Source organism: Primulina huaijiensis, chromosome 3 (assembly GCF_012295235.1).
Source record: "Primulina huaijiensis isolate GDHJ02 chromosome 3, ASM1229523v2, whole genome shotgun sequence".
In the NCBI taxonomy this organism is placed as follows: Eukaryota; Viridiplantae; Streptophyta; class Magnoliopsida; order Lamiales; family Gesneriaceae; genus Primulina; species Primulina huaijiensis.
The window spans coordinates 24,766,360-24,778,322 of NC_133308.1; the positions used below are offsets into that span (position 1 = coordinate 24,766,360).

At 36.5% G+C, this 11,963-nt stretch overlaps 2 protein-coding genes across 5 annotated transcripts; both read right to left on the bottom strand.

Moving 5' to 3' along the window:
• Window positions 1–381: 381 nt before the first annotated feature.
• Window positions 382–3,849, bottom strand: LOC140973993 (U-box domain-containing protein 14). Its single transcript, XM_073437178.1, has 4 exons — window positions 3,347–3,849; window positions 2,411–2,527; window positions 1,897–2,322; window positions 382–1,635 (listed from the first exon to the last, which is right to left on the bottom strand). The coding sequence occupies exons 1-4, from the start codon at window positions 3,626–3,628 to the stop codon at window positions 565–567; spliced, it is 1,896 nt and encodes a 631-aa protein (XP_073293279.1). The 5' UTR covers window positions 3,629–3,849; the 3' UTR covers window positions 382–564.
• Window positions 3,850–6,059: 2,210 nt separating this feature from the next.
• On the bottom strand, window positions 6,060–10,076 carry LOC140973995 (pentatricopeptide repeat-containing protein At3g22150, chloroplastic). Of its 4 annotated transcripts, none has more exons than XM_073437179.1 (3): window positions 7,427–10,076; window positions 7,220–7,283; window positions 6,060–7,119 (listed from the first exon to the last, which is right to left on the bottom strand). In XM_073437179.1, the coding sequence occupies exon 1, from the start codon at window positions 10,032–10,034 to the stop codon at window positions 7,527–7,529; it is 2,508 nt and encodes an 835-aa protein (XP_073293280.1). In that variant the 5' UTR covers window positions 10,035–10,076; the 3' UTR covers window positions 6,060–7,119; window positions 7,220–7,283; window positions 7,427–7,526. The 4 variants fall into 4 exon arrangements, with proteins under 4 accessions (XP_073293280.1, XP_073293282.1, XP_073293281.1 ...); XM_073437181.1 differs by having other exon boundaries at window positions 6,060–7,140; XM_073437180.1 differs by having other exon boundaries at window positions 7,319–10,076.
• Window positions 10,077–11,963: the final 1,887 nt, after the last annotated feature.

The following is an 11,963-nucleotide window of genomic DNA, read 5'->3' on the forward strand; positions in this document are numbered from 1 at the left end:
CGTTAGTTTTAATCTTAAATATTCTGTTATTCAAAAATCTAATTGACTTAATAAATTTTGCCATAATCTAATTGACTTAATAAATTTTGCCATAATCTAATGTTTATATATTATATATATCTTAAATATTCTGTTATTCAAAAATTTAATTGACTTAATAAATTTTGCCATAATCTAATGTTTATATATATATATATATATAATATATACGCGCACACACCAAGTTTTCCAATTTAATCAGGCATCATCGAACTTATTAGCTTCCAAATAAAACTCGTAACACGTCATTCCATTTCTCACCAAATCACATGCATTCATAACATATACTTGAAATATATCCATATCAACAATCTTTTCCCACCCCATCCCACTCCGATCACGGAACATCCAGTATAAAATAGTTAAATAAAGAAAAGGTGGAAACTGCTCTTTATACAGAACTACAACATAACATTGTGAATCTGATTTTGTGTTTTCAAAATCTGCCTTGCATTGTCAAACTACTCACAAATAGCAAAATCAAAGACGAATGCTGGAATTCCTCCTCATTCGACTAAAAGAATTTCAAGAAACAATCGCTACTTCAACCCGTTCGAGCTGCTCCAAAACACTTCCAGCTTTTCTTTTAGCCCTGTCAGTGCCATTCTCCAACAATTCCTTCAATGCTTCCTCCGCCCCAAGATTTCGAGCGACCTTTAAATGATCTTGGTTACCTGTGCATAACGACCACAATATCGCAGCTGCGTTTTCCCGGTTACGTGGTGAACCTGTCCTGATTACCTCTACCAAAAAGGGGATTGGTCCAGCTTTACCGATCGCGGCTTTTCCTTCTTGATGACTGGCAAGTATAGCCAATATCGCAAGTGCTTCATCCACCATTCCTCCTCCAAGATCCTTCAGCAGTCTCACTAGTGGTGGCACTATTCCAGCTCTTACAGCTCTCACTTTGTTTCCTTGGTAAATTGAAAGGTTAAATATAGCGGTGGCTGCATCTTTCTTACCTCTTGGAGTGCCTTGACAGAGCAAATCAATCAATGGTGGTATGGCTCCTGCTGCCCCGATTTGTACTTTGTTTTCATCAACAACTGATAAACTAAAAAGGGCAGCCGCTGCATTTTCTCTAGCTTCCATGCTGCCATTTTTCAGCACATCAACAATTTCAGTAATAGCACCGGCATTTACGATAGTTGCTTTATTTGCCTCGTTTATGGAGAGGTTGAGAAGTGCTGTGACGGCATGTTCCTGAGTCCTCTGATCGGTGGAGGATAGAAGTTCGACTAACAACGGTATGGCTCCCGCTTCGGCTATGCATACTCGATTATCGGCATTTCTTTTAGCGAGTAAACGAAGCTCACCGGAAGCCGCTCTTTGCTGCTCGGCGTTGCCGTTCGCAAGTTTTTGCAGCAAGGCATCTATAGCCGCACGATCACAGTCTAAACCCCCACCCGATATTTTGTTCCGGCCATTGCCTTGTTTTTTAGGAAGCTCGATACCGTTAGTTTCACACCACAAAGCAATGAGACTTTTCAACACATAGTTGGGGGTTAAAGCAGTATGCAATAATGACTGCTGAGTCTTGGGGCAGGTCTTATGCCCCGCATCCAGCCATTTCTGAATGCAGGACCGTTCATAAGTCTGCAAAGAATCAAACGAGCCAAAAAAAATTTTTGAACATGAATAAAATTTCCAGAACATACGAACCACATAGGCTATGTAATAAAACTTTCATTTTTTCCCAGTGAGAACTCCGAAATACCTTTGCCTTCATATAAAATGAAAATTTTCCTAAGAAAAATATTTCCTTTGGTTTATTGATTTTACGAAATATCTAAGACACATACAATACTAGTCCGAAACAGAAATTGTAATTTATAGGGGGAACTTGAGATTTCAAACCTGCCCGGTGGACACAATCACGGGATCTTTCATCAGCTCTAGTGATATTGGGCAGCGGAAATCATCCGGAATGACCGGAGATCTATACCGGAATGAAGTCTTGTCACTTTCAGTAGCATCAGAATCTGGATTACTCATCACCACACAATCCTTTACCTTCCGCAGAAGAAATGACATAGTCTCAAAGTACTCCTCCGAAACTCCATCAGGAACTCCACCGCTAGAGATAACCATTTCGTGGATGGCAAGTGACTCCTTCTTTATATCATTCATAGTCATAAGATTTAACTTCTCCGAAAGCCTTTTGAATACTGTGGGGTCAGGATCGTCGTCCATTTGGACTGCAGCTAAGTCCATCACCATTTGCAAATCAGGAGATTCCATTCGACCTACTGCTCTTTTAAATTGTGCATGTACGAGTTCAATCTAAAGAATGAAACAGATTTCATTGTGAAAAAAAGATCACAAGGGAATCGACTTTTTAAATCTTAGCAACCATAATGATGTAAAGTACCTGTTCTCGAACTTCCTCAGGCATTTTGAGTTTAGCATAGGGAATCTGGTCCAATGCTGCTACGATCTGTTCAGTTACATCATCGAACCTGCCAGCAATCTTGTTAATTTGTAGAGCCTGCATCACATTTGAATATTAGACAGAAAAACTTGAGCACAAAAATGCACACACTACAGATAAGTCCAGAGGTTATAAATATAAATGAACCACATCATTAAGGGTCAAATAAAATCCAAGACTTCACAGCTAAACAATTTCCATCAATATGTAAACTTAAAGAACTCGATAACTTTTTGCCAGAACAATAAGTATGTCATCCAGCAGAATTATTTTTCAGTTTCAGCATATTCAACCTTTAAATGACTGGTATTTGAATCAACAAGCATATAATGCCATTTTAGATATAGTAAGACATGATATTTAGAATCCTAAAACGTCAATGGAGTCTCTTTGAAGCATACAGGTCTTTAATTCCAACATATACACAAATTAACTATAACAATTGTGCCGAACAAGATGATCTACCTGGTAGGCTAATATCCAGAAGCTAATTCTTTCCTCGTCACAGAATCAAACCCATAAAATAACAGAGGGATCCATAAATTTTCTTGCTTGTGGCAAGCTTTACACTTTCAGAAGTATTACAAGACCCGTTTTTTTCCTTTTTTTTTTTTTTGTGTGGTGGTCCAGTAAATATAAACGTTTGATCAATGATCCTGAATCATCAATAAATACTCCAGAAAATCCAAGGAAATTAGCAACCACCCCCTGAATGAGCCATCAAATTATAACTTTTTAAGGCTCATAAGCTAAACTTAAATCCACATAATGATAAAGTATAAACAAAAGAATAAAGAGCTATACTTAGACCTCTCTCAGCAAAAACAACATACTAACCAAAAAATAAAGATAAAATCTTTCTACATATAAAATTACCTGGAAAATCTTACTGCCTTCGTGGACCGATTTAAGAAGCTCAAGAGCCGATTCAATGGCAGTTCTAAGGGAGGCAAGCCCCTCAACGGCGTCGCTTCCGATTCCCTCCTCCGCACCACCCTCCTTCAACTCCTCGAACAGAGGGCTCAAGAGCTTCACCCGCCTCACCAGATTACCGTACATCTTCTTCGAAACCGTCCTGCAATCGGGTAACCCATAGATAGCATCGACCAACTCGCAGAGTTGACCCAGCACATCATCATCCTTGGAATTTTCCGCCATATGAGAACCTCAAGAAAAAAAACGCGTTTTTTTTGGAGGTTTTGAGAGAATTTGTGAAGGACCCGGATGGAAACAAGAATCGGGAGATCAATGGAAGACACTTCGATTCAGGTGAAAGTGATTGAATAAATAGTTTTATCGAGTGGGGATTGGTGAAAATTGAATTTGTGAAGGAACGGAGGCTCGTTGAATTTGTAGTATTCGAGTCTCCGTGGTGTTGCGTGCTTATTATCCTTTGATTAATTTAAATTTTTATATAAAATATGGCACCTTATCATAAAACAAAGACAACTATGTGATGGTTACTATATTTGTTTTTCTCGATAGATAAATCGAAACGTGATGTTTGAATTATGTATAATTTAAAATATTTGAATTATATTTATAATTTTATGTTTAATTCCTTTTTAAATTCTGAAATTTAATTAAAATTAGAAATTTGAGCTTAGATTTTACGTGAGTCGAATCTTTTATTTGGGTTATCCATGAAAAATATTATTTTTTATACTAAAAGTATTACTTTTTATTATGAATATCGGTTAGATTGACTCGTCTCACAGATACAGATTCGTGAAATAGTCTGACAAGATACTTATTTTAGATTTAATTAGCCGATTTATTAATTTCTTTATTGTTTTGATTTATTTGATTAGATTAGTAGCATAATTTAATATTTGAATAAAATTGGAAAAGGTCAATCTTGAACGCATGTTAGTTTTGACTTTTTAGGATAAATTATATTTGTATCCCTTATCTCTTTACCTTACCATAGATTTGATCCTTTTGTATTTATAATTTTCAGATTTGATACTTCATTTCTTCCCCCAAATTTGATCCCACAATTTTTTTTTAAAGGATATGATCTATATCTCCAACTTTCATTAAAATTTAAAGCTTCCTTAAAAAAAAAAAGCTTCTTCTAATTCTGAAGAGTTGATTATATTTTTGGTGCATCATCCGTTTCCTTCTCATTTATTTCGAGAAATCTATCGATCAGTTCTATTTTTTTCCTCTTTATTATTTTTCATTAAAGAGTATATATCATTTTCATGGATTAATGATAATATGCAAAAGCTCTATTTATGAGTTTTTTTTTTCTTTTTTTACATGTGATATCATCAATCTTGTGGCAGAATCTCTTAATTGAAACTTAATTTGAGAAACATATTGCGACCTCGGAAGTCGTTATTTGAAAAAGTAAACAATAAATACCGAGTTTATGCATAATATCCAATAAAATATAAATAAAAGAATATTTAAAGTATTTTATAAATTTTAAAATTAATATTTAAAATTTTTGGGCAAAATCAGTCTGGTGCATCTTCTTTATGATGTGGTAAAAATTGCCTCCTTATTTATTAAATTCAAGCACGTATAATCCACATACTTATATGCAACTAACACTAAAGATTGTAAATTTTGTGAAATATATATTTTATAATTTTCGTAAAATTTCAACAATAAGATATTGTAAGTGTTTCCATTAAAATTGTTTGTCAATTATAATTTTTTTAAAATAAATTATATATAAATGGAAAATTCATAAATTAGCTTTTTGATTTATGCAATAATATCATATTCCAATACAAAATTCCATCAGTTTGAAAGCTTGATTTAAATAATTTTTACGAACCAAAATTTTGCATAAATTTATTGAGATAATTTTTATCAAACCTTTTTGCATAGTTTTCTAATTATTAAAAAAAAACTAAATTCCTTGTAAATTTATTCATTTATTTAATATGTGTTTACCAGTATTGATTTTTGTTTGATAGGTTATAATATTATATATCAAAATAGAGAAAAAGATGGAGACTAAAATCAATTTATTGAAACATATTTGGAGCCAAATTGATTAATTTGAAAAATAGGAGAACTAATCAACATATGGATTTTTTTTTAAAAAAAATAAGAAACTACGAGTCATAAGTGGGAATAAAAGGTCTACCGATCCATATCTGGAAACATAATAAAGCATAAAATTTTCAAAATCTATATAAAAAAATTCGTTACAATTAAGTCTTGAACATGAAACATCCTTTCAAATTTAAAACTGATGCCAAATATGTTTCGCACCTTCCGCAAAACTGATTGATTTTAAATACGTTAAGTAACGAATAAATAAGGTGAAATATCAAGTATTAAAACTAATTTAGTGGTATATTTGAGCATAATAACTTTGTTTTTCCCACAAAATTATTATAACCATTCAGGTAGAGCTAATGACTTTATCCGCTTAAATCCAGTAAATTTAGGGATCACTTTGGCACGTAAGGAATAAGAGGGACCTAATTGGAAAACCCTTAAACTATTGGTATGAAATAAATTCTATTTTTATATTTGAGAACTAAAATTTATATTATTACCATAGTATTTTAAGTACTAAAAAAAATATTTCTAGAAGCTACTATTTTAACTTTTAAAATCGAAGTGAAAAGACCAATCTCTCCCAGATTGAAGAAATAGTCAACAATACAAATCTCAGTTCCTCGAACAAACTGAAACAGATATGCAAGAGATACCCCTCAAGTCTCCATATTTCTAAGGAACAACGTCATGGATAACACATGTCACTCAAGTCAAAATCACTTGGTCATTGCTTTTAAAAAAAAAGAAAAGAAACCACTTCATCAGATTTTCTGATCTTCAACCTTGATTTTGTGAACAAGGGTAATTCCATTGACAAATGTATGAAGGATAGGATGGAGGAAAACGAACCCGGAAGCTTTGTCGATGCAAAGACAGTTCGATATAAAAGCTAACAATGTTGTCTTGACCCTTCAGCTCAAGTCCATATGAAACAACTTCTCTTGGCTTTTGATGTGCATTTTTTAACATCCTCTGTTTTACTCGAACCCCGTTGCGGTGACCTGGAAATCAACAGCTCCACTCATAATGACAACTCTTTCTTGATCAATTTAGGGGCCCAAAATTCCGAGTATTGCCTGAGCTGAACGTTACCTGCTCTTCGACTGTCCAATGCACCACCACAATTTTTGTAAAGAAGCAAGAGGTGTGTAGATGACACTTGTTTGGAACTTGGAGATCTCTACTTGAAATACATGATTTCCTATCGACACGCTCGGGCAACTTATTTTTCCTTGAAGAAAGTCTAATGTCTTGTTCTTGCTGACCTTGTCATCTGCATCATCTTCTATACTCCCACTTAGTATGAATTCTCAAACGGATTTGGGGAATCCTGAACTTCAAATGATCCATTGACCAAAGGACAAAATAAAATTGTAGATACTATACTATTATTGGTCACTTCCAGCCCCTATATAATGAAAAGCCACTGTAACAACCCTGTCTCTATTTCTTCAATTGATCTATACCAAGTCACTTTTGAGACTTCTTATCTCATTCAGCTCGGCTGCAGGATATCAATGGTGGGTTATAATTAACGAATCTGATTCCCCAGTAAGTCAACAGCACCAGAATGTTGCGGTTTACAAAATAATCACAATGACCCAAACTATCTAAATTCATTCCTGCCATTTAAATACATTTACCTGAGGTGAACAGAGCACCATAAGAGCAAAATAAGTGATAACATCACAAGCTAACCACAAAAATGAGCATGTCACTTACACATGAAACAAAGAGTCCTCATCACTTGCAGGAGCACAGATTAATAACTTCTTTAGATCTTTACCTGCACAAGAACACATGGAAACAATTAAAGACAACCATCGTGATAAAGAAGATATCTTTTCTCGTGGGGATGTGCGGGGGAGGGGGTGATTCATGTCAACTTAAGCATGAAACAATGACAAACATGCATAGTGAAAATCGTACAACTGCCAACTGATTCTTTTGCCCCATGCAAATTTGGTAAAATTAATTTGGTGTAATTCCATTAATGGAACACAAATTGTCGCTTTCTTCCAGCTTTCGTCTAGCATTCACCACACAGAAGCGGAGGCGCATCACCAGTATCCTTCATGTTTTCGGACAAAACCTTCAACAGATGATAAATCTCTGCACACTGGGGGTGCCTTCTATCTTTGGATGTAAAACAGTTAGCATAACCAGAAGCATCAATCCAACTGCAACCGACCTCCTTTGTCCAACCCTTCTGTAGCATTTCTTGCCTCAAACTCTTCACATCTTCCCAGTTACCTTCTTCCGCATGCATGTTAGAAAGGAGAACATGATAACCCGTGATCCTGTCAGCCCCCTCAATTTCAAGCAACTTATTAGCTACAGATTTTCCCAAATCAAAGTTTTTATGAATTTTGCAGGCAGCGAGCAGTGACCCCCAGATTCCTGACACATTGCCTTCTTTACCCAATCTTAGTGCAAAATCATATGCTTCAACGACCCTCCCAACTCTTCCTAACATGTCCACAATACAAGCATAATGTTCTCTTGAGGGTCTTATCCCATATTTGCACTCCATCAACTCAAATATTTCTATGCCTTCATCGATTAAACCAGCATAACTGCAAGCGGATAAGACTGCCACAAAAGTAACAGCATCAGGGTCTACGCCCCATTCCTTCATAGAATAAAATAGCATAAAAGCCTTCTCAACCATTCCGTGTTGACCATAACCCAGTATCATGTTAGTGCAAGTGACTGAATTTTTTCCAGTGGTAGTCATAAAAACTCTTTCGGCATAAACAATTGCACCTGATTTTGAGTACATATCCACCATAGCAGAGCTCACAAAGACATTTTGGTCCATGAAATTCCGAATAGCAAAACCGTGGAGAAGCTTACCCAGACCTATATTACCTGACTGACTGCATGCTGGAATAATCGAGACCAAGGTCATGGCATTGGGGATGACATTCTCCTCCATCATCTGCTGAAAAATAATGAAGGATTGACCAATCAACCCATTTTGCATGCTCCCAGAAATCATGGCGTTCCAAATGGCTTGATCACGATCATCTTTGCAATTGCTATTAAAGATTGTTTCTGCAGCTTGTGTTAAACCTGATTTTGCATACATATCTATGAGATAACTCTCCATACCAATGAATTGAATACAATGTCGGATCAGATAAGCATGGGTCTGCTTGCCGATTTCCGGGTCTCTAAGATTTGATGCAGCCGAGAGCAAAGCAGTAATTGTCACATCATCAGTGGAAAATCCGTGCTTTTGCATCTCATAGACAAGCATCAACCCTTCATCATCCAACCCATTCTGCACCAGAGCAAATATTATGGAGTTCCATGACACAACATCTCTTTCCTGCATTTCATTGAAAACTTTGAATGAATCGCAAATCCAATTGCACCTTGAATACAAAGCTATAACTGCATTGAGCAGAACAATAGGAGAAGCGAAGGAAATCTTAATTAAATATGAATGCAGCTGCTGGGCAACATCCAAGCATTGCAACTGTGAAGCTGCGGTTAATGCCAGGAGGAATGTCACATCATCTATATCATCATCATTCTGATACTCCAAGGCATTACAGAACAGCTCAAGTGCATCGATTGGGCAATTATTCTGAACATAACTACCTATCATCGCGTTCCAAACACGGGCGTTTTTCTCTGAACAATTATTAAAAATCTTCCTAGCTGTATCAAGGCAACCAACTTCGGCATACATGGAAATCGCTGAGCTCACCACAAACAAGTCATTAACATACTCATCCCCCAATTTCACAACCATCCCAAAAACGAAATTAGCAATTTCAATATCCCTTAAACCAGCCACAGCAGGAAAAAGATTCACAAAACTAACAACAGTAGGCTTAACATCCGTTTTCATCATCATCAAGAAAATCCCAACTGCTTCCACAAATTTACTGGACTTTGCGTACCAGGAAATCATAGTATTCCAAGAAACCACATTTCGCTTCCGCATGGTCTTAAACAGCCTCGCCACCATATCACACCTCAGCAAATGTACCTCACTCAAAAGACAAGCCAGATACATATTCAACAAAGAATTGTAAACAATCCTACTGGGATTTACATGGGAACGTAAAATATGACAGTGCAGCGCTTTACCTACCAAAAGCTGCTTCGTCTCAGCACAGGCTTTAAGCACGGAAGAGTAAGTATAAGCATCACACTTTTGAGGGGTCAAGGAGAAGCTTATAGTACAGAACATGCTGGAGTAGAGGGAGATAGCTTCATGTGGCATACTGTTACAAATGTATCCGATAATAATAGTATTCCAAAGAACAGTAGTTGGCTGCGGAATTGCATCGAAAAGTTGGCGGGCTAGGTGGACCTGCCCTTGTCTGCAGAGCTCACTCAATCGAAATCGGATTGTTTTTTGTTTTCCACGTGGATTTTGTTCTAATTGGTGTGTGCCTGGTGTTGTCGACTGTTGTTGTATCGGCGAAGCGGCGGCTGAACAATTCCGGTGGCATGTTTGTGCGACGGAAGAAGTGGAAAAGGGTAAGGGCAATGGTGAGGACAACATTGCCAGACGCATCGCTTTGGATATTTCCTATCTACATTTCCTTCGGTTCCTATTATTTCGTTCAATAAATAAATAAATAAATATATATTTATATATGGCTTACTATATAAATATATTTTTTGATTTAAATTTTATATTATTATTATTATATTTTTTTATGTTAAAAATATTAATTTATAAACACGGAATTAACTCTTAATTTTATGTAGCTCTATTTTAATATAAGTAACTATATATCGATAGAAGCATCCCATAAAATCCCATATTGGCCTTGAAAATGTATGTATATTCTCGACACTAATTTTTAATCTCAATGTAAGAACAAAAATTTTATGAATCGTAACTTTATCTCAATTCAGCAACAGACCAACCATCAAATGTTTAAGAATCCATGTTTAATTCGTACAAAAACCTAAAGAAAAAGCAAAGAATATCAGGCAAACAGATCAAACCAGAGTTGAAGGATAATCGAAGCAATTATCCTTTCGGACATGGGATTCTTTTATCGTTTATCTACTACTGATCTTCAACTTTTGAACGGATTTGTCGTCCCCAGTCGTCCTTCAAGCGTCTAAATTCTTTTCTACTGATCTTTACATCTCGAGAAAGTGGCGGGAAACTATCATCATCAGTGAGTCTCAGATCGTCGTCCACAGCGCCGTCTTTGGCTTCGTCGACTTCTTTTTGAATCTGATCATCATTGTTGATCACTTGCGCGTTTGTACTACTAATATCTTCTGCTTCGCCTTCTTCTTCTTTCGTCTCGCCATGGTGTTCGATTGTTCCGTGGATCTCATTGCCATCTTCCATTTCGTTGTTGTTGGTATCAACATCCTCTGTTTCTTTCCCCTCCATAACATCACTTTTTTCCATCTTTTCGTCGCTCGTGTCTTCTTTTTCGACTTCTTTCGAGCTCGTATAGTTACCCACTTCGATTTCTTTGTCGATTTTATCATCCCTGTCTATACATTCGTCTTCCACTTCTTTTCCCTCCCTATCACCACCGGCTTTGATCTCATCGTTCTTCGTGTCATCATCTTCCGCTTCTTTCCCCTGCGTATCATCACCATGTTCTACATTTTCGACGAATTCTTTCGTGTTTGTATCATCGTCTCCCACTTTTTCACCCTTCCTTTCATCACCGACTTTGAATTCTTCACCAATCATATTATCGTCTTCAATTTCTTCACTCCTAGCATGATCACCATCTTCGACATTTCTGATGTTAGCAGCATCATCGCCGTCAATTTCTCCAATCCTCGCATGATCACCATCTTCGACATTTCTGATGTTAGAAGCATCATCGCAGTCGCCTTCTTCGACTTCTTGATTCTTATCATCGTCTTCAATTTCTCCACTCCTAGCATGATCTTCGACATTTCTGATGTTAGCAGCATCATCGCCGTCAATTTCTCCACTCCTAGCATGATCACCATCTTCGACATTTCTGATGTTAGAAGCATCATCGCCGTCGCCTTCTTCGACTTCTTGATTCTTGGAATCATCTTCCATAACCCCATTTTTCTGATCATCCTTAACTAGTTCTCCAACTCCTCCGCTGCTCAAATGATCAAATATCATCTTAACTTGAGTCTTTGATCGAAAGAAATTATCACGATCCTCGTCTGTGATCGGGCTGTTGCGCAAAGTGTCGCCCAACCTTGAAACCGGAGACTGAATTAACAAAGAGAGGGGTGAAACCCCAGATTTCCGAGTTCCTGGCGAAGAATCCATGCTAATATCATTAAACCCTTTCGTTTTTTCGTCTCTCAGAACTGTAACTCAGACTATTTCATCCAGAGAGAAGTTAAATTCGCCCCCCATTTTTCAAAATCAAGACTTCAAGAAATTGATTCATGACCGTTGGGTTTCTAGTTATGGTGTTTTGGGCATCCGCCAAAATATTTTACTTCAAATAATTTTTCATACATACATATATAT